The 23,260-nt window shown below is 39.8% G+C and overlaps 1 protein-coding gene across 1 annotated transcript in view; it reads left to right on the plus strand.

The window, feature by feature from the left end:
- The window catches only part of LOC131264294 (protein qui-1), a 41,442-nt gene that overhangs the window by 12,860 nt on the left and 5,322 nt on the right, over window positions 1-23,260 (plus strand). Inside the window, exons 10-16 of the mRNA XM_058266576.1 lie at window positions 9,833-10,002; window positions 10,070-10,216; window positions 10,287-10,584; window positions 12,274-12,391; window positions 16,227-16,338; window positions 16,420-16,602; window positions 16,819-16,914. Of these exons, the coding sequence (XP_058122559.1) occupies window positions 9,833-10,002; window positions 10,070-10,216; window positions 10,287-10,584; window positions 12,274-12,391; window positions 16,227-16,338; window positions 16,420-16,602; window positions 16,819-16,914 (1,124 nt within the window). The remainder of the gene's footprint in view (window positions 1-9,832; window positions 10,003-10,069; window positions 10,217-10,286; window positions 10,585-12,273; window positions 12,392-16,226; window positions 16,339-16,419; window positions 16,603-16,818; window positions 16,915-23,260) is intronic.

The following is a 23,260-nucleotide window of genomic DNA, read 5'->3' on the forward strand; positions in this document are numbered from 1 at the left end:
TCATGTCTATAAGATGTCCAATATATTCTCATATAAATTCAAACATACATTATTTCTTAACTTTTGCGGTCTTTATTTATATTGGTTTATGCCAAGCGCAAGACTTCCATGGCTATTTTCTCTCAACACCGAAGAATTGCAGAAATTATTGAAATGGGATAAAGTGAACATGTTTTCCTTGTTTATATTTTAAAGTTCATTTGACTACCATAAACAATTTATTGGATTGAGATCTGCTAAACTAGGAGCCCAGTCGTTGGGGAAAAAAGGACACATTTTCACGTTATCAGACATGAATCAAATTGGTGGTTTTAACATGTATTTAATCCAATCCTCCTTTTCACATTCTTCTTCAACGTTTGTTTCTATGTTTGTCTTCCTAACGTGCTGCAAATAACCAATCAGAAAATTTGCAACGTTGATCTTTTATATAAAAACAAACTGGTATTTTTGACCATTTGTAGGTATACACTTCCCAAAACTTTATTAATAATATCTTTCATCATATATGTTTGCCCTCTTTTGGTATAGAGTTTTGTTTACACTAACAACTCGGCCAATACTGCACCATAGATTATGAAATATATCACACGTTAAGATTAAGCACTGCCGATATTGTTGAACATTTGTTTGATTCCTGCTTTTCTAAATTTTACATTTGAGAAAAGTGTGTGTCAGTTTTACTAACACAAACAAAATAAACATGTACGATCTCTACACTATTTTGCAACAAAACAATACATAAAAAAACGCACATATCTTTATTTTGGCCCGGTTAAACGGACACTCTGCATTTTCTAGGAGGTGTAATATGAAATTTTGGTCAAATACCTATAACATTCATTCAACGTTTTATTCCAAGTCCAGTTGTCACTTGTTCACTTGTCCTCCAAGTCACTTGTCGAACCATTTAAATCGGTACTGTTCGACTTCTTATTAATCTTAGGAAGCTTTGAAATATTTATTGCTAAGAAATGTCGATCAATTAACTCCTCCGGTTTCCGCGTTTTGTCCAACGGAGTGAATTCTAGAATGCGTTGTGGTTGGTTTGTACATCATGGCGATATTTTAGTTTTGTTAGTGACTGTGTTTTATATGAATTTGTGTTTTGAACGTGTTGTGAAACACTTGAAGAATCGTGTATCCCGTTGTTTGAGAAGACAGTGTAAAGGAAATTCGCCATCACTTCTGCTAGTGTTGCAATTTGATTTGCTTTTTTCTGTTAAATTATACGAACGACATTGCTAGTTACCCGGTATCGAGCATTTGTTTTCACTTGACTCATTTGAACCCCGGAAGGCCCGGACCCGGTGCAGCGCGAAAATTTGAAATTGCTTCAAAACACAATTTCAACAAGAAAAGTATTTTGTTAATCCAAGTATCCTTACAATTTCTGAAATCAAGCTGGTTGCTGTAGCAATCAATGTTATGTAATGGGAAAATCTGTTTAGTAGTTTTTGTCAAAAGTAAATGCACTTAGTTATGTTTTTCATATTTCATAATTGTGGACAAAATGAAAATACTAACCATCCGCGGCAAGTTAGTGACTTCAAAGCGAGAACAAAGCGCATCATGACCGACCATGAAGACGTCAATGCTGTTCTACTGTTTCAAGAATGTTGGTTGAGAATTGCACAAACCACAGATTGTCGACAACTTCCTGTAGTTTGTCCGTAAACAATAATTTTTAGCATCAATTTCGAGGTTTTTAATTTTGCCCGAGTCTGACTCGGACAAGCGCATGGAATTAGTACTGCTTTGTCCGTTTTTTGTTGGACGCCTTGTTGCTACTTTCGTTGCGCGGCGATTATTTGGAGTGCACCTGCTTCGAAAACACGTTCTGATGTGTTTGTAAATGTTTTTAATTGCCTCTAAACGATGCAATTGAACCAAATTTTTGCTTATTATTGGCAAATTATTGCTGATCACAATTACAAATAATATATATACAAACTAACCATCATTTAATCAATAATATCATAATTTTTTTTAGGAAAGTATCATTTTTAAACCAAAAACTTCGGTTTTAAATTAAAAACTATACGAAAATGTAAGAACAGTGTAGCAATTTTTTATGTCATTTTCACGACTTGACCGGACTGTGAAAAGGTTAATATTACCACAAATTTACATTCATACACAGATCTGATGAAAATAATCCTCAATCCGCGTGTGTATGCATCTTTGTAGCGGGATCCAATGACACCGACATGGTAGGGTGGGTTAATAAAAAATTATACAACAGGGCTTATACACTATGTGGAAATCTATGAAATATCAATCATTTTAAATATGCCATACTTGTAACTATTAAATAAGACCTCTGAAAACAACTAAAACAACTACAGAACCGGATTTTGACCGGTGCTTCCTGGAAGTGTTTCAAACGAAGTTTTATCAGAAAGAGTAAAAGCATAACTTTAGAAAACTCTCAAGTGAGGAGTAAACACTCTACCTCTTTTTAAACAAGCATTGCAGGGGCCTCAAGTTTGTACGTAATATCCGTAGAACTATGAGACCACAATCAATAGTTTTGAACAGTCTGGGACTGGTATAGGACAAATAATTTTCAACGGAAAAGGCAAATGCACTGCCAGCGCGTCTTGGAAGCGTTTTTTTACCACGGCCCAGAACTATTCATCTTTCATTAAATGTGAACAATTAGTAGCAATAATTACAAATTAGTTTTTATATCTTGTGTAAACACATTAGTGTGTGTGTACTGTGACATCAACTCAACGGCTCTTAAAAGAAAATGTATGAGAAGTGAATTTTCATGAATGTTATGCTAAGGATGGGCTGAATACGAGTAATGTTGGTTAAAATTTAATGTGTATTAACTATTTTCAAAACAATCATTTTGGTTTGGTATCTTAAGACGATTCTCGTTCCAGTAGTTTCTCTCAATGCTATACTTCCCAGTAGCCAATGCTCACTTCCCAAAGGCACTTTCCCGTCAGCGGGAAATACAATGAAACACTTTAAAAGTTTGCTTTATTGTGATAGAAGAACTTCGACATTTGTTGTGCGTCCGCCATTAGGCAAGGTCCGTCAGGGAAGACGGTTTTTTAGTTCTATCAGCCATGCAATCCGTTCGACAAAAGGTGCAAAACAAAGGCGTAAGAAAACTTTTCCACCGGCGCACAGTTCTTATCGTCGGCACTCAGTGCCACGGCCTGCCCGAGTGCTTCGTAACTGCGTTCTTCAGCTTTCGCCATGATGTAGCGCAAACAAAAGGGGTTGTCCCGCCATTGTTCGCAAAGGAATTACTTTCAGATTCTCACGATCAACCCCGTGCGAGGGTGTGGAGGGCGGGGAGTTGCTTTCGATTTTTCTTCCCCGTTGGTCCATTTATCATGTTTCTTTTTTCAAGCAAGAGCGTTTCTGGAAGCTGACCCAACAAAGGTGCAAATTGCTAGAATTGATTTTAATTGAATCACTGGATTCTGGCGCACGTTTATGCGTAACGTACCGTACCGATGGCAACGTTAGGAAAGCTTTAGTTCAACGTTGATAATATAGTCGTCCTATCGAACGGTGGGGATATCCGGAAAATTGGGCGCCATTGATTGAGGGCCGGTGCATCCCAAACTATGGTTACGGATCGGTGCAAAAGCCCGTTTACGGCGAAACAAAAACATGGATGTACAGTTTGTGTAGGGCTTTAAAGTGGAAACAAAAACAGAATGAGAAAAATATCATTCATGGATTACGCTTACATTCATTGTTAAACCCTGTTTCATAGCGCTCGCATTGGAATCCCCCTTGGCCAAAGGGCGGGTAGCCAATTAACCTACTCCATTCATGAGCTACGGATGGTTCGTGGATAGACAGGAACAATGAAGCCATTGGACTGGAAGAGCTTTTTTCCCATGAGCAACCTTGTAAAAACGAGTAATAAATGTGGATTGCAAAAGTCGTTAAATTAGAAATGCATATTCAACATTAAGCTTCGAAACGCCTAAGCTTCATCCGACACCATTCATGTTCAAGCTATTAATGGATTACTTTTTTAATAATTGAATTGTTTGGTGGCATATCAAGTAAACTGGTATGTTCTAATTTGTGTTCATTGATGGTATCATCGTGTAATATTGATTTACGGTTAAATACTATCCACCAATGGTATTTATACACTTAATTCGTAAGAAGTTAACGCACTAAAAGTAAAAAATATGGAATTTCAGATTTGTTTTCATAACCCACGGATGGAAAAAATCCTGCTGATTTTTATAAAAGTATATAACCGATTTAGATTATACAAGCATAGACCCAGTGTTGCCCAGTAATCTTGCACATTCGCTTTACCAGGTGTAATAACTAAAAACATCTTGGAAGTCAGTATAAAATATTGAACTGAGCATCAAAATACTGTTATTAGAAGTAGTATCTGTGGGGTCCGCGACAGCCGAGCGGTAGCGCCATCGTTACGCCAAGAAGAAGAAGAAGTAGTATCTACAGTGACCGGCAGGAAAAAGTGCCCACTTCGAATTTTGTTGATTTTCGCTCAATATTTTTTTCTCAATCAAACTAAATATTCTGCAAGTATTTTTCGTATATTGATTTACATATTTCATATAAGATCCACTAATGAGTAAGCGAAAACAAACATATTTTGATTTTGAGAAAAAAATAATAAAAAAAAGTATCTAAAAAAACAGTGACATGAAAAAGTGCCCACTTTGAAATTTCGAGTTTTGCATAAAGTTTTGCATTGAGGGCTAACCAATTTATTGCGTTTTAATATTTTTTAGGTTTGTTAGCACTATTTCTGACATTTATACACGTATGATCACGTTTTTAATTCATGTTTGGTTGTAAATATACAATTTGTTTATATTAGGTTTTGGTATCTCATTAATTTGAGTGTTACGAGAAATTAAATAGCATAAAATATTTTTTATGGCACTTATCTACATTAAAGTAACTTATTCAAAGTACGAAATCCACAACGCAGCGGTAGGAAAATTCATAGTTACATTTTAAACGCACCGATCGGTGGAGGATCGCCCTCGTAGAGGAGACAAGCGCGAAACAGATGCGCGCATGGACGCTAAAATAATTCGTGAAGACAAGAAAACTTCAAAACTAACTGTCAGGGAGATCATGTAAATACTTCAGCCATCCGTTTTTGAATGAATTATCCGTCGCCGGCTTGTTGCATACGAGTTAAAGAGCAGATTTGATAGGAGGCGCCCTTATATCAGCAAGGCCAATAAGGCCAAGCGTCTTAAGCTCGCTGAGGAACATGCTGCTATGCCTCTAGAGTACTGGAAAACGGTTCTGTGGTCTAACGAATCAAAATTTGAACGATTTAATCGAAGATGGCATGAACGTATACAGTGCAGATCGAAGGAGGCAATGCTGCAGGTTCGCCACATCCAGGGCACAGTATGCCATGAAGGAGGCAATATGGTGGTCTGGGGTTGTTTTTCGTCCAGTGGAGTGGGGCGCCTTGGGAACATTAACGGTGTTAAGACTGCAGATTACAACATAAACATAAACATCCTGCAACAAAATCACTCACTCGGAGATTTCACTGATCCTGACGGGCCTTGAAGAGAAGTTCGTTCTCCCGGCGGGGGCAAGTTTGATGCAGCCCGGCGGGGCCAAGTTCGACGTCTTGTCGGACAAAACTGTTGAAATGGCCGCCTCAGAGCCCGGAGATTAAGAATTTGTGGGCAATTCTCGATGCCAGGGTGGACAAAACTGATGTATCGAATAAAAACAACAATTTTGAAGCCCTGATGCGCGCTTGAGAAGAATAAAATCTCCAAAAACTAAAAATCCTAGTAGAAAGTATGCCAAAACCCCTTCAGCAGGTTTTAAAAGCTAAAAGAGAACACATAAAATATCAAAATGCATTTATTATTTCTTATTTTTATGTATAATAATGAATAACTGAAGTGGGCACTTTTTCTTGTCACTGTTTTTTTAGATACTTTTTTTTATTATTTTTTTCTCAAAATCAAAATATGTTTGTTTTCGCTTACTCATTAGTGGATCTTATATGAAATATGTAAATCAATATACGAAAAATACTTGCAGAATATTTAGTTTAATTGAGACAAAAATATTGAGCGAAAATCAACAAAATTCGAAGTGGGCACTTTTTCCTGCCGGTCACTGTATGTGCAAATGCAATTTTTCCATCACTCAGACAAATTTTGGGTAATAATAATAATATTAGTTCCGTCCAAACCGGGTTTTTGACTCACTTTTCGACTTTTCGATAAACTGTCGTCCGACAAGACCACGTTAATCAAATTTCAATATGACCTTTACAAAAGATCTCCCTTTGTTAATTTCGTATTTCGTTTGAATTGAGATATTGCAATATGTTTTGCACCCAGGATCTTAGCTATTTAATGTTTTGTAGTGCTTGAAATGTTTGCTAATTCTTTCAGAGACACATTCAGTATGATTGCAAATTTTGATGTTTTTGGACAAGGTCCAATTTTGACACACACTACGGCCGTCACAGATGGTAGATGCTTAGATGTTATGTTTCGAACCGATTACGGGCCTAGTTTCTCTAATTTTAACATAGGGAAGCTAACTTATTGCAATAGCTTAATGTCCAACAACAATACTAATATATTTTGCAAACCGTAGGCTACGTTAAGGTTAGGTCTGAAAGGCAAAACCGGTAATTTAAATTACTGCACCTAGTACATGCATTTTAGTGTATTTAAAACAAGGGAAATCATTTGGTAATGTAATCTAAAATCACCGTAATTGAAGGAACCTCATAAATCAGTTGATTGAAAATGTATAAAAATCAAATTATGCTTGGATTTAGATTGTCCATCTTTTCGCTAGTGCTGTGAGATGGGCAGAGCTTTATTTGCTGTCTCGTTGAACAGTTGATTGCGCAACTAATCACACAGATGGCAGCATATTGTTGTCCTTACGTTTCTATGACATACACACGCACACGGATGAAATCAAATAACACAGCGCGTCCGGTGCCTTTTCGGCGTGGATCACATTTGATCCGCCGTTTTCGGTGCCACAAGCGAACCTGGAGCTGAGCAGGAAGATCAAAACCAAATCCTGTGCCGGACATTTTACTACATGCTGACCTCGAATTCATCCCCGTCTGTGATGGATCGTGTTTTCCTACATCCCGGTTCCGCTCCAGGGAATCTTAATTAAACAGCAACCCAACCTTGAGCATGAAGCAACGCAAGTCCCAAACCGGACAGGGCAATTTGGAAACGAAGTGACATTAAAAACCCGAAACCCAAACGAAAGCGAGCGACGCATCCTCGAGCCATGACTTCCACTTTGGTGTGCCCCTTTAACAGTGAGTCCGTGCCAAAATCATAAAAGCGACACGAGCCGTTTGTCACTCTTGTCGAGATAGTGCGTGTGTGTTTGTGTGTGAGAAACATTCTAGTGAACGTTTGGGACGCAGTTTTGTACCAACGGCCTACGGCGAATCTAGTTAATGACATTTTGTGGAGCAAGATACCCCATTTCTGCGTCCGCATCAGTGTCTTGCGATGTTATGGCCCGTTGCCCGGTATCGTAGGCCTCGTTGTTTGAAAGCGTGGATGCCAGGTAAATGGCAGAACGATGGTCCTTCGGTTTCTCCAGGTACCGTGGTGTCATATTTTACGCGCATTTTAGCACCGAAGGTATTTTGCCGCTCACTCATTACGCTCGTTACGCGTGGCGTGGAAGGAGAAGAAAAGTAAATGTTTCCCTTGAAGAGAAAAAAGGTTTGGTTATCAAATTCAATTTTTCTCCTCGTCTTTGTAATTTAGGCGTAGAGGTATCATAATAGCCTCTTTATTAATTATCTCAATGTGAATTGAAACCGTTCACGGAAGTAGATATTATGGTTCATCAAACTCATTTTGTTTCATTACATCAACAATCTTTATTACCATCGATGTTATATTCGCGTTCTAGCAGATAAGTTTTAGCGAGTTCTTGAACGCTCAAAAAATGTTTGTTAAGGAAAGTGTCCTAGTGAATTTCACGGCTTTAAATTATGAATTAACAGAGAAAACAGGATGATACAAAATACCCATACAAATCATGTAAGACTGCCTCATAGTAGTAACCAGGGGTCGGATTATCCGTGGGTCTACCAACAGACACTGCACAACCATGTTGAACATTTTAATTATTAACAGACGAGTAAAAATTGTTATTACATCAACTTTGAGTCCAAATAAGTTTATTTAACAAATCCCAAAATTTTAAAATGGAATACTTTAATTATTACCATACTAATGTAGTTAAAAAATAGGATTTTTGTGTGAGCGTATGGAAAATAGTTGTTTGTGATTATGTATAGTATTTCGGTGAACAAGTTACCTCTCTTCTGTATTTTTTTACAGTAACACACTCAAATCAATATTGAGTGCGCTTTCATTTACACACTGCGCACTAATAGCAACGACTACACAAAATGAAAAAAAACATCGAAACTGATATTTTCGTATATATATATATATATTACGTCTTTTCTGCTTCACATAAACTAAGCATTAAAATAAAATATTGGAATGAAGCAGATATTCATAAATCATCTCAATATTTAATGAACGAATGGTTGAACGAATTGAATTTAAAATCGTTTCATTCTATTTTTGGAGACAAACTTCCTCATTGTACCCTTATTAGACGAGGAATATTTCTGTCCGTCGATTTTGGAAGATAGTGTCAAATGGCCATTGGCAGCAATTGCCTTTTTATTGCTCGTGCCCGGTTCCGATTTTCTTTCGATTAGAATTTTTATGTCAAAGTGGCGATTTGTTTACTTTTTCCTCTGTTGTTTGCAGCAGATTTTGTTTCTTTACTCTAGGTTGAACAATACGCTAAATTCAAACATGAAAATTGTCAATTTACTGCAAAACCTATTTTATGGAACTTTGCGTTATTACACGAGCGGACAGCATTGTTATGTGAAAAGCCTATTTTGGCAGTAAAATTCTGGGCAAAGATAACAGTAAAAGCCCTTGTCTAAAAAGGGTATTAGGGGGCAATATGCATCGGCTTATGTAAGCAAAATGTAATGTTTGTTAGGAAAAACACTCATGATTTATATTTTTTTCAGTATGATACTGTTTCAGCTAGATTGAAGCAAGATTGTACGTATTCTGCATACGCATGTTCTATTGTTAACAATAATAAGAGTTTTGATGCCGTTTTACTATTGTATGGTAGTAGCGAAGAGGGCTGAGAATCGATTTGTGAAAATTTTTGGGGGTTTTGCCTTGAATGGTTTGCGAGAAATTAATGTTTTCCGCTTAAGGAGGGCTCCTTAACGCCAATTACCTTAAGTATTCTGTATATTGAAATATATTCTGTAAAATTCATTCCAAAACAACAACAATTTCAAATTTTATTTGGAGTTCATTTTACTAGATTTCTTGACATAGTCCATCTCGTGGTGAAGTTGTATCAAATATTAAATATCGATAAAAAACCTCAAATTAAACAATTATTTACGGTGTACGTTCCACTCCACTTTGTTGGCCATTTTGCCCCATAAATTAAAATCACGCATATTCTAATAGAGGGTAGAGTATCGATTTGTGAAGATTTGCATTATTTTTCTTGAATGGATTGCGGGACATAAAAGTAGTTTCCGCTTAAGAGGAGCATATTCCCTCACATTACCTGACAGCCAACCTAAACAATGTTTTTGATTCCGTTACGGCTTCTTACCGTTAGAGCTCTTGGAATCATGACAACAGACAACACTCACGTTGGAATGTGGCCTCCTGTTCGTATGGCGACACATTTTTCTTGACTTCACAAGCGACCTGCAGCTGTTGTTTGATTACATTCTGATTGATGTCGCCTCGCTCAGGTATGCAGACACAGCAGGACGACAATGTGACGCAAGTGCTAAGCCTGGGGCTGGACATTTCCTACAGCATACGGCACGTGGAGGAAGCCTGGCATCATCTGATCAAGTCGGAGGACACGAAAAAGCTTAAGGAGATTGCCGTGTGCAACTTTGACTTCCTTCTCGCCGCGGTAAGTGTAGCCGAGGGATGTTGTTGGTTTTCTCCGCCGCCTCATGCGTACCGTCTCCGTCCCGCAGGTTCAAACGGTGTCCATCAGCTATCTGCGCTGCCTAATCGAGCACGTCCGCTGCTACATCCTGGACCGGGACATTGAGCTGGTGTACTACACGATCCGGAAGTCCAGTGACGTACTGACTCGCGACCCCATGCAGCTCGGGGCTCAGGTAAGCATGGATCCCGCTCCAACAGTGCGACAGCGAGTTTACATTTCGTTCGGTTTGACGCACCTTGCAGTTGATTTCGTGGTTGAAGTCGGTATCAGCCCACGAGGGGCCGCAGGCTCTGCTGAGTGTCACCGTGCAGTCGGCGACGGCCTGGTGCGATGGCTACACTGTGCCCTTGCTGGTTCCGCTGACTGGTTGGCTTCCGGTTCCGTTGCCCAGCCAGATCCGCTGCATGACCGTGCCCGGGCCGGGTCCAGTCCGCTGCATCGAGGTGTCGCCGTCCAAGCAGCATCTGATTCTCTCGCCAAAGGTCGGCGATCCACAGCTGTGGCACATCATGAGCAACAGCCTGGTGCATTCGTTCAAAGGTAAGTGGCTTTCCATCGTTATATGACAAACAAACTCCACTGGCCAGAGACTTTCGTCGGTATACAGATTCCGTGTGGTTATCACTTCGACTCGCACCACGTCTAGATTGACCAAAATCTTTTAATTATATACTTCCTAATCTCTTCGAGGCAAGAGGATAGGAAAAAGTTAAATATTTTACCTTTTTCTGTTCACCGACAAAATCATCCACAAAGTCATGATCCATAAAAAGAGTGTTTGGTTTGACTTTATCCACCGAAGGGATTATTTGCGTTTTCTTTTAGCCCACGAACAACGTCTTTCGTTTCGGATGGATTGTCGTTGGGTTTTTGTTTGGCTTATAATGCAAAATGGCTAGTAAGAGTAAGGGTCAAACGAAAAAAAAAAAAATTTAACAGTAAAGACTTTTTTGTGCAAATGAATATCGTGAACGGATTATTTTAATTATGCATTCTGTTATGAAATTAGTCCAGCGAGTAATTTGTATATCGTATTGGGAGCAGCTGGAAACGGAAAATATTGTTGGTTGCAAAATAATTAATAATATGAAATGAATGGTAAGTTACAATAGAAAAGAAGAATAAATTTAAATGATAGAATTAGATAAAAACTTAGTTCGGGATATTATGCCAAATTGAGTTGAACAAATTGCAACTAGTCTTTCGGTAAATAATAATAATTATTTACAGCGTCTATAATTATATATAATAATAATTATAGCCAAGCGTATTTAGCACACTTTTTTAGTACAATATTTTTCTATAAAATTTGTTTATAACATTCATTAAACCGACGGCTTTGTAAGGCTAAACAAAAACGTAGCGTCCCAAGGAATTTATATTAAATATTACTATAATTTTTAAGGTTATTTTCATTTATTTATGGGATAAAAACTTTTTAGAACTAATGACAGCTGGCTATCAAAAATGATAGACATGGCATTCAACGTGTTAATAATGAATAATAAGAACTTTATCGAATTGTGACTTCAATACACAAAATTACAGAAAAAAATAATAATTAGCTAAGCAAGGTTTAATCTGTGATGTTCTGCATCGTTCAATATAGGTAGAGGTTGGCTAAGGGGTTTGTACGGATATTTTATATATACAGGAAAATGAACTAAACCAAGCTATTAGCATAGATTTTCAATTGTTCTAAATTAATCACAAAACTAATAATTTGAATTGTAACCATTACGATAGGTTATGTTAAGGTCAATGCCGTCGTTTATGATTAAGTGTGTTACTTTTAACATCGTTCATGGCACAAACACAAAGCGACAATCCAAACTCAAACTCAGACATTATTTTTCCCTTTTCTCTGTCGTAACGACCGTCTTAGGTTATGCTTACGCATTAATGAGTAAATAAGACAATCCCTTTCATTTGGTTTTATAAAGAATTCCAATTTTATTAGACAAGTGACTTCCAATTCAAAAGAGAGAAAAGTACAAGAAAACACAACACAAGAAAAACATTCTAAAAGTTCCCTTTATTTAAGCTTCTGACTACCTACAAACGAGCTAAAAGCTTGCCAAAACGAGTGAGGACTCTAGCCATCTGTCACCACCACGTACATTCTTCTCATTTCAGTAAACTTGTACTTCGTATATTGTGTTTGTTTGTATCTACTTAGTTAGTGTTTTGCTACTTTTCCTTTCTCCTCTTCCATTTCGTCACCCGCAGGTCACAGTGGTCCAGTAACGTACATGAAGGTCCAGTCGCAGTATCTGATCACGGCGTCGGAGGACACATCCGTTATTGTCTGGGACATGAAGACGCTGACAATGAAGTTGAGATTACGGTAATGTAGCTGTCCAGCATGCTCATCCCACCCAGATATTTACAGGGGTTTACCAGGGATGACCAACGAGTGGAACTTTGCGTCCAGTTCTGGCCAGAACTGGGCAAATATTTGCATAAAAGTAATGTGGAAGCGTTTGTGTCGGGTAAAGGGTTCCGTGGCTAGAAAGTTGCTTCATCGGTTCTGTGTGTGCTTCTGAGGATGTACGATGCTTGGAAACAATAAATACACAGTGATATAAGGTGGCAATGGGCTCAAGTTGGAAGCATTCAAAATCAAATCAAACCCTCTTACGTGATAGGCGTACGAGAATCCAGCACGGTAAACGAGACGCTTTCAACTTGGGGCTCAACGTGTCCTCCCGTTCCTATGTGGCCGATATGCAAATGACAGAACAAAATCCGACGACGTTGAGGTACATGCGTGCTATGTATCGCTTCCACCTTTCTGCCCCCAAACACTTCGCAGCGTCCTGAAGTCCTGGCTCTCCCCTAAAGCCAAATTCCGTGGTAAAAGTTTGTTAGCAGTTGCTTTTTTTTTCCTCTATCCCACCCATCATAGGCATTTGCTTCCTTCTGCTGCTGGGTTCAGATTTGTGGACCCGCGTCCCAAGCCCGCAACGGGGGAAGGAAAAGCAAAACTTAAGAAATTAATGAGTTCCTAACATGGCGCTATATCATCTTGGCTCGGCTGCATCTGTACGGTTGGGAAATTTTCGTTCGTTAAGCTCGTACCCATCACACCACGGATAGCAATTGAACGTGTCAGCAGGGAGTTTCCCGTTGTCAGGATTCTAATTTGCATATCCTTTTGCCGCTGGGAGTATCATTGCCGGTTTTCTCCTCGCGCTTTACCGGGCGGTTATGTTTAACACAACCGTGTTGCGTAGGAAGAACACTGAAGAAGAGAAAAAATCCCTTGCGCAGGCCAAAAAGGAACGCATGTTAAAAGAAGCTGCTTTTAACAGCCAGATGACACGGCACTGATCAAATGGGGGAACATTTCTTTTTTTTTTTAGAAAATCAATTCGTGGTGTGTTCACCTCTGATTAGTTATCAAAAATCGATTGGTATCGGTATGTGGCAGGGGTTGAGAAATGACGACGATGATGATCTGATAAATTGAGCATGATATGGGTTCGAACGTGATTTTTGGAGCACAAAAGAACCCACCTTTGTGAAAGATAATATCGTGTTATTTTTGAGGAAATGAACCCTTTTATGGAACACAATACAATCTGTTGATTGACTAAATATTTGATTTTTTCGCTTCCTGAAATAAATGTTTGGGCTTTAAAAATTCAGGTGGCGTTTGGAGGAAAATGGGAAACTTATTTTAAAGAGTAACAATACATTAAACACTATACAATTTGTAGGTTCAGAGCTATTCGTAAGCTGTCTCGTTTACTAAACGAAATTTTTAAATTAAAACAAACTGCTTATATTTCACTTAATCTTAACACTAGAAGGCAAATAGCGGTCATTTTGATCGATGCAAAATATTCGATATAATACCTTGATAACGGCTTAATATTATTTAACAAGAAAAAACAAAAACTTTTCTAAAAATCCAAAGCTGAAAAAAATTTAAGATTTTTCTGTGTATTTAGTGACTAATTTATTTTAGAGGTCATGTTAGCTGCTCTTTTTGTGCTGCTGTGCTAAAAACGTGTCAACGTCTTAAAGATGAGGTATAATGAGTCAAAAATTAAATTCCCTGCTTGACACGTTGACTGCCATGTCACCCAAAAGTGGGTGACAGCAAAAATCAGTTCTGAAAAGTTTTTGATCCATAAATAAATGAAAATGCAACATGAAAATTATAGTAATACTTTATATTAATTCTTTGGGAAGCTAAGTTTTTGCTTAGCCGTCAAAAATCGTTGGTTTAATAAATATTATGAACAAATTATATTAAAAAAGATTGTTCTAAAAATGTGTGCTAAAAACGCTTGGCAGTCAACGTGTTAACACGTTCTGTACCGCGTCACTCAAATATGGGTGACAGCAGTTCTTGTTCTAAAAAGTTTTTAACCCATAAATAAATGAAAATGCAACATAAAATTTATAGTTATATTAAAAATAAGTTATTTGGTAAGCTAAGTTTTAGCTTGGCCTTAAAAAACCGTCGGTTTAATAAATGTTATGAACAAATTTTATTTTAAAAAATTGTACTAAAAAGTGTGCTAAAACGCTTGGTACACAACGTGTTAACACCTTGACTGCCAAGCGTTTTTAGCACACTTTCTTAGTACAATCTTTTATGATAAAATTTGTATATAACATTTATTAAACCGACGATTTTCGAAGCCTAAACCAAAACTTAGCTTCCCAAAGAATTTATTTTTAATATTACTATATTCTTTATGTTTCATTTTCATTTATTTATGGGACAAAAACTTTTTAGAACTAATGACAGCTGGCTATCAAAAATGATAGCCATGGCAGTCAACGTGTTAAATAGAAACTATCGTCGTGGTGCAATAAATTTGTAGCTTTTTCGATGGGGAGGCTTTTGTTTTGATTCCTCGTCTGCCAGCTAGAGACACAATGTCGGGTTTTCTACCGTTGCAGAGTCCCTATAACAACGTTAAGACTATGATTTACCCTAACATTATGGAATCGTACAAGCATTGCTGACCGACTCTAGCAGTTCCAAAAGTTCGTGCCAGTGTGTTGAAGAAATATCCTTGTAACATATGGTGCAAATCGTAAAGAATGAAAGAACCCCAACGCCACCCAGCAGTGTCATTTGTGATGCAAATGGGGGCACTATTTTCTTTCATTTGCATATGCTTGCAAAGATTCTTGCAAAGGGATTAACTTAACAAACGGAAGCGACGTTCCGAGCTCGAGCATGTTCGGAGTGGGAGAATAAAAATCGTGCCCAGCAAGCGAACGGACACTTCATTACGTAGCCGTTCAGCGTAGCTGTTGTGATATGATTGTCGGTTGCGTTGACCGAGCAGAAGGATCTTCGAGCGTGCTCCAGCAGCATAAGAAGCAGCTTGTGTCAAACATGGCAGTCGCTTGTGTCAAAGCACGCCGTTCCATTCGCATTGATAAGCTGCTGCTGCTGCTGCAAGCTCGTTCTCGTCCTTTGGCAAGGTCGGGAGCGGGAAAATGAATTCTACAGACAGCGATACTGTACGTCATCTAGGCCCCAGACCATGGAGAAAATTGCATGTAAAGTTTTCAATTAACCTTTCTCCGACAGGAAAATGGTAATTTTGCTAGCGATAAAAGTACTCTCGGCCTTGACTGTATTTCCTTCCCGGAAGGATTCCTCCCATGAGTGACTGAATGTTAGTTAGCACAGAACGTGACTTACTCTGTGAACTAATTTGCCATTATTGTGTCCTTCACGATTCAATTATGATTTATAATTAAGATATAAAATTTGATTACTTACAAAAACGATAAAAGGAGTACAATAGGGCCTAGCCGTCAAAATATGTATAAAAAATAAAAAAAAACGATAAAAAAAAGATAAATTTTAATTAATACGTTGACTGCCACGCTGCTTTTAGTACAGATTTTTGGTACAATCATTTTTGGACGAATTTTGGTTATCAAATTTGTTAAACTAACATTTTTAGGAAATCGAGCATAGACTAAAAACCAAATACTTCCCAAAGGATATATGTGTGTAATTTCTGTAGCCTACTTCTGTATAAGTACACTACAACATACTACGTGAAGCAACACCTAAACATAGCTTCCAAACTGAAGTTAAGCGACAAGCGCTCAAACTGTATTAGAACACCAGAATTTTATATGCAAAATATTAAACATAGAACATGTTTCATAAAAATGTTTTGCCCTTTTCCCAGCAGAGAGCACATCGCACCTGCCTTATGCGCTACGTTGGCATTGGAAAACAAATACGTCATCAGCGGAAGTGATGATTCCAGTATTATTATTGCCCTACTCGAAAATGGAAAACTGGTAAGTCACAAACAAACACCATTCGCAATCGTACTGTGTTGTTCAGCGTAGACTTCAACGTGAACTAAATAATGCCAACAGGTGACGAAAATCGATCATCATCGCGGTCCGGTGACGTCGCTGCACGTGAGCTACCCGAGCGAGGTGCTGGTATCGTCCAGCCATGACGCTACCGTTTGTCTGTGGTCGCTGGAAAATTTCAACCTTCTCAACTGCATTCAGCTGGCGCAACCGGTCCTCAACACACAGATTTCCAGCGACTCGGTAAGTATTCGTCGACGGACAAAGCAAGGGCGGGTGGTGTTGGCAGTCATCGCTTTTCCGAGAAACCCCCATCCCGGTTGCTCGAACGCTGCCAACTTCCTGGCGGATGTCCTTCAATCCGTGCCCATTTTCTTTATCCCTATCGTTTCTTCTTTCATTTCGCTCGCCGGTAACTTTCCTCATTTCGCCGCCATCGGGAACATCGGAACCGCACAGACATTCCTTCTGGTGCACTGCGCTGACAACGGTTTGTATCTTCGGTCGCTGACCACGGGGACGGAGCTGCACGCCCTGAAAGGCCACAAATCGAAGGTAAGCAGCTTACGGGTGGCACTAATCCCATAAACGGAAATTGCGTGGAAAACTTTTATCTCGAGGGCGACGCTGTGCGTGGAAAGCATCGAAGCAAAAGGGTACCGCCGGGGACGGTGGCTTCGGTGAATTCAAGAAAAGATTTCCAACCTCCTCACCCCCCGCTACTGTGGGCAAGCGAAAGAGTCCCGTGGAAATCGTTTTAACTTTTCACTGGCTCGGAGCTGTGTGCAACTATTTGGTTTGTAGAATAAAAATAAACAAACTCTCGGCGGTCGAAGAAGACGTTGATTGATGAAAAAGTTCGTCACGTCCGTCCGTAGCGGGTTTAAACGTAAGGAAAGCACCAGAACGTTGAGGGTAATGTTTCAAAAGTTATTTGGACTCAATCTTTTCTTCGGTTTCTATCAATTGGCATCAAGTTTATGAGGATCATATTCAATAGGACGTTCTTAAATGTTTTACCTAATTTCCTAAATTTATCTCTACGCTGATTATAAGTTACTGTTTTAGATACAATAATTTTTAACAAAATTTAATTTCGGTTGTAATAACTTCAGCTTACTGTTATATTAGTGTACTACTGCAATAGTGTAAAGGGCTGATGTTGATTGCTACTGTCACCCCCTTAAGCATCGACGATTTTTTTATTGTGTCAAAACAGTAAAAGAAAGCTAGGAAACTAATTTCTCTTGTTCCAATTCTGTATTACATTTATGAACCCATTTAAAGTATAGTGGAATACAAGTGCATATTACTTAAAACATACAAAGGTCCTGGAGATAGTAAATACTCTGAAATTCATTGTCAATGTGAGTTGGAATGTTCTACTTTTGTTGCGAATTTGCAACGATCCGATTAAAAGGTCCCAAGGATGACAAAAAGAGGGCGCTGCAGGATCACCGCCGTGGGGCAACGGCCGATCCCCGAAACTCGGCAAAGGGTCAAGGACCGAGGCTGTCGCGTGACGCATGCTGGAGCCGATAACGGAATGAAAGAAAGTCTGTTGCGTTTGCAACAACTATACTAGCGGCTGTAAAATAAGAGAAAAGAAGGGCAAGATTGCTAGCTGGGGTAAATTGAACGTATATTATACATCCTTTGTTAATTTCACGGCCCTACAAAAAATGTAAAAGAGAAAACAACATGAAGCTAATTATGTCTGAAATCATGTAAGATTTCCGTGCGATAGTTGAAGCTATAACAAATGTTAAAATCATATTTTAGAATCAAATAGTCATTCATAAGTACCATAAATACCTTAATATTTTTCTTAACGAATACTGAAGTTAATTGTATTCCATAATTTTTAAGTTGTAGTTGTGAAGACAAAATTAAACCATCGTCACACGGGGACAACATGCACCGATTTATGTGGGGCACTGCCTGGGGCAAACAAATTCGTTTGAGCCCAATTTGAGAGTTTAAATGTTCTGTCATTATATTTTATCTCGACGGCTTTAAACATTTGAATATAATCGATATAATTTGTAACTATGTACCTTTGAAGTACGGCGCTCGGAGTTTTTAGAAAAATGGTTCGTAAACCTATTTTATTTATTGAACCCCGGCCTACAAGACACAATATGTTGATATCCAATTGGAATATATATCAATACAGTCAGTACTTTATGCTTTCAAATTATTCCTGATTCTCTTCAGATTTCTTCAGTTACACTAAAAATAATCTTAATACTCTTATTTATATTTCGGTGATTTTATCATTATTTTTTAAATTGATTATGTTATTGGACGTGTTGCGGTAACAACAATGTTACCACCTCTATGTTAGCAGTTTGCTACATGGGACATTAGCTGTCATTGTGACATATGTCGGATTATATAAAATGGCGAGCGCGCCAGGAATTCTTGCTCTGTGTGTGAATAAACGCTACGGTGAAACAACGTGTACTCTTTGTAAAGTCAAACCCCTGGAAAGAACCTACCATTTTCTGCGACAGGTTATGGGCCCAGTGCTGCGTAAGCCCAGGGAAACACGAAATTAGAACAAGAAGCATTGTGAGAATCGGCAAGTTAGAGAAAAAGCACGGAAATGGCCAGCAGTGCAAGAAAAGCTGGTATTGTGCAGTTCTCAGGAGAAGGGTTCGATACATGGAAGTTTCGAGTGGAAACCCAACTCGCCGCCCATGGTGTGAAGGAGGTTCTAACCTCCGATCCACCCGAGGAGAAGGCAGTATGCAAATGGAACTATGGCATCGGCGCTTCGCCCATTTGGGCTACAAAAATGTGGCTAAGTTGCAGCAGCTGAACATGGTGGATGGATTGAAGTTCGATATAGGACGTAAACAAACTTTCTGCGAAACGTGTGCGGAAAGTAAAGCAATTCGTTCACCATTCAATGGTACACGACCGGCCACTAGAAGACCACTGGAAAGGGTGCACACAGATATCTGTGGGAAAATCACACCAGCGACACATGATGGATTCCAATATTTTGCCTCTTTTGTGGATGACTACACCCATTTTGCCGTTGTATACCTCATGAAGTCGAAAAACCAGTTGTTCGACCACTTTAAGGAATATGAGGCTATGGCAACAGCAAAATTCGGTACCAAAATCGAGAAAATACGCTGCGATTTAGGACGAGAATACTTCAGCAACGAACAGTTGAATTATTACAAGAATCGTGGAATTCAAGTCGAGTCAACGGTAGGCTACACACCACAACAAAATGGGGTAGCAGAGAGGTTTAACAGAACAGTAACGGAGAAAATGCGAGCTATATTGATTCAATCTGGAGCACCACAATCACTATGGGGTGAAGCGGTGCTGAATGCTGTTTACGTGTTAAATCGAAGTCCAACAGAAGCTCTGAAGAATAAGACCCCTGCGGAAATGTGGCATGGTGTGAGGCCAAAGGTAGAAAACCTGCGAGTTTTTGGATGCGCGGCTTACTCATGGATACCGAAACAGAAACGGAGCAAATTAGATCCAACCAGCCAACGTTGCGTAATGCTTGGATATGCGCCGTGTGGATATCGTCTATGGAATCAGGTGTCAAAGAAAGTATTCGTGGCACGTGATGTTCGATTTAACGAAAAAGATTTTCCGTTCAAATCGCAAGAGAAGGTTGAAGCCAACATTCCCCTCATTCCATTAGTAGTCCCACAAGTACAACAGCAAAAGGGGGAAATAAAGGAGGTTGCTGTTGATACATGTGCAGATGCTGATGACGATCCTGGTCGTGAGGCACCATTAATAGAGGTTCCTGAGGTTCATCCGGACAGCAACGCGGAAGAGAGTGGAGAGGAATTCTGTATGGCCGATGAAGAGGTTGAAGCTGCAGAACCTGGACTGAGTGAGACCGATAGACGGTCGACCCGGTCAACGAAAGGGATCCCTCCGGTTCGTCTGATCGAGGAAGCATATGCTAATGGAGTTATGCTTAAGGAGGAGATTGAACCCAAAACTCTGGAGGATAATCAAGGCTGTATGGCGTTCGTAGGATCTGAACGTTCCAGTCGTCGCTCGAAACACATCGAAGCTCGTGGACGTTTTGTCAGGGAGCTGGGTGACCGTGGCGTGCTTAAGCTGGAGTGCTGCCCCACTGAGGAGATGGCCGCCGACATTCTGACTAAGCCGCTAGGTGCAGTCAATCTACTAAAATTCAGTAAGATGATGGGACTTTCGTCGAGCGGTGGCAACAATCGTTGAGGAGGAGTGTTGCGGTAACAACAATGTTACCACCTCTATGTTAGCAGTTTGCTACATGGGACATTAGCTGTCATTGTGACATATGTCGGATTATATAAAATGGCGAGCGCGCCAGGAATTCTTGCTCTGTGTGTGAATAAACGCTACGGTGAAACAACGTGTACTCTTTGTAAAGTCAAACCCCTGGAAAGAACCTACCATTTTCTGCGACAGGACGAAATAATAAAAAGTGTATATGAAAAAAGATAGAAACATTTTTGATAAACTAAGAAAAGGTAATGAAAGGAAAAATATGATAATTTTGAATTTTGGTTATACCCATTGGGGTTCGTTTATACCCAGCCTTAATACGGCCAAGGAGAAAATATTCGCAGCATTGGCTTAAATTAAGTAGATTGGTCTTAAACCTTGCAAAACCATTCAATCAAAATCAATTGCATGTTTGTATAATGTATAAATATACTACCTACACCAAACATTAAGGGTTCTTTGATCAGGGCAATCTGATAAACGACATTCTATTCTACCTAGATTCAGTTCCCAACAAGCAAATTCAACCCTTGGCCACACGCTTGACGTACGCAGAAAAGCATCGACATAAAAGATCTAAGATAATTATTTCGTTAGTGCTTTCTTTAGTGTGCCGTAAAAAAGGGCAGTTTTCCATTACTCCGCAACGCATTCTCACGCGTATCTTTTACACGGAGGTGGCAATTATCCGCCCATTGATCAACACGTCGTCTCCTATTCCGTAAATGTTTATTTGCCTAATTTCATTTCGATGATCGGCCAATGGCGAGGGCGTGTAAAAATTTTACGACAGCCAGGGAAAAAAAGAAACAGGCTACCCTGGATGGATAAGGAACCTGTGGCATACCGGCAATGTTACAATACTGGATAGATGCAAAAAGGATTGCTCGATGGTGCTCTGTAGCTCCAAAGGCCTGTCGGGACGGGAAACAGCTTTATGGGTTTTCGCTTTCTTCTACCCCGTCGCCATCGATCGAACCTTCGCATCGATTGACATTTTCCGACATGCCCTGAGGACAAGTGTCCCATGTCTTATCCAACGGGAAAGCGAATGTGCGTACATGGAGAAATCAGCCTCCATTCTTTGCGTCATCCTTGCGCTACTCATCCTGGCACCTAATAAATATTTACGATTATGACGAGCGGGGTAGAGGAGATAGACGGGAGCGCCTTTCCGGTTCCGATATAAATGAGAAATCAATTCGTCATCTCAAGCTGGCAGGAAGTTTCGCAGCCGGGAATGCCGTGATGACATTCCACCCAAGGGCTTGCAATAATCGGAATCCGTGGGTGAAAACAATCTTCCGGTCGTGTCTTGCTACCCTGGTTCTCGTTCCGCTTGTAGTTCTCCAAGAAATCCCTTGGATGTGATGATCATAAGGACGTGCGATGCCTTCAAAAGCTATGCATAAAATGTTACACCTCCCAGCAATAGCGCCTATGATTCCACGACTCGCATCCTGATCGATGACTCGCACATTGACTAATGTTTTCGCGCGGGAATCATCATCCGGAGTGGTGGTTGGTGCCTGCGTGTTGTTTGTTGGGAGTGCTTCCCTGACTTGACTCGCGTAGGCTCGCTATAAACAGCATACGCTTCCGATACTGCCACGGGGTAAACACACTCCAAACGTTTCGGATGATGGCAAGGAAGCGGATTTAAATGTTATTTCGTGGTGCGCCGACATTCGCGAACGTGAGCCACCAGTCCGTGAAAGGCAAAACGTGAAAGACAAAAAGCGAGTTATGGCACCGATCCCCAACGGAAGCGACACATCCATGAGCCCAGGTCACGCTCCGTGTGGTTTTTCCGGTGTGGCGTTCCGTTTGGCGAAACATCCCATTTGGCTCGGCTTGTTTTGGTTACCATTGAATTTATTAACTCCAAACGAGTGAGAGCAGACGGTTCGTGCCAGCGTCTACCGACGGGGTCTTCAGTTTCCGTAGGGAAAAGCTTTTTGTTTATAGAACCAAAGCATAACCCATCCCCGACCGGCTTGAAAGGCGACACCGGAGATGGAGAGTATATATTAAAGAGCAAGGAACCATGAAGGAAATCGCGTGGTTTGCGGATATTGAATGTTTCGAGTAAGGCTCGAAGTGCAACCGAGTGTACCCGAGTTGCGAACGCCGGATGTGGTTTGCGCCGAGTTGTGTTCAGCAAATCGAAACCGGAGCTTTTCAGTTTTGGCAATGCATGGGAAAGTCGAAAGCGAGTTTGTTTTCGTGTCCTGGATGAGGAAGAAAAAGAATAGTGAAAGCTATTTTGCCAACTCTCCGCTTTAGAGCTCGAGAAAGGGAACGATCTGGAAACGGCTTTGCAACGGAGCGTTATTTAATATGTTAGCAGTGATTCATGATCTGCAAACATTCGCATAAAAAAGGCGAACCATCCTGGAACAAACATTCCTTACGTATATTTGAAGAACTTCTAATACTTGCACTCGCATTACATCATCTCATAGAAAACGGATCTGTTTGAATGAAATGTTCGGATTGTTTTGAATGTTTTCTGAAGAGGTTCTAGAAGAAGGTCTGACCAAAGCAATAGTAAGTATAATGTAACCGGTCATGGTCGAGGCGGGTTAACCACTCAAGCGATAATATTCTTCACCGCAAGCCGATAGGATCATCCGGTGCT

This window comes from Anopheles coustani, chromosome 2 (assembly GCF_943734705.1).
Source record: "Anopheles coustani chromosome 2, idAnoCousDA_361_x.2, whole genome shotgun sequence".
In the NCBI taxonomy this organism is placed as follows: domain Eukaryota; kingdom Metazoa; phylum Arthropoda; class Insecta; order Diptera; family Culicidae; genus Anopheles; species Anopheles coustani.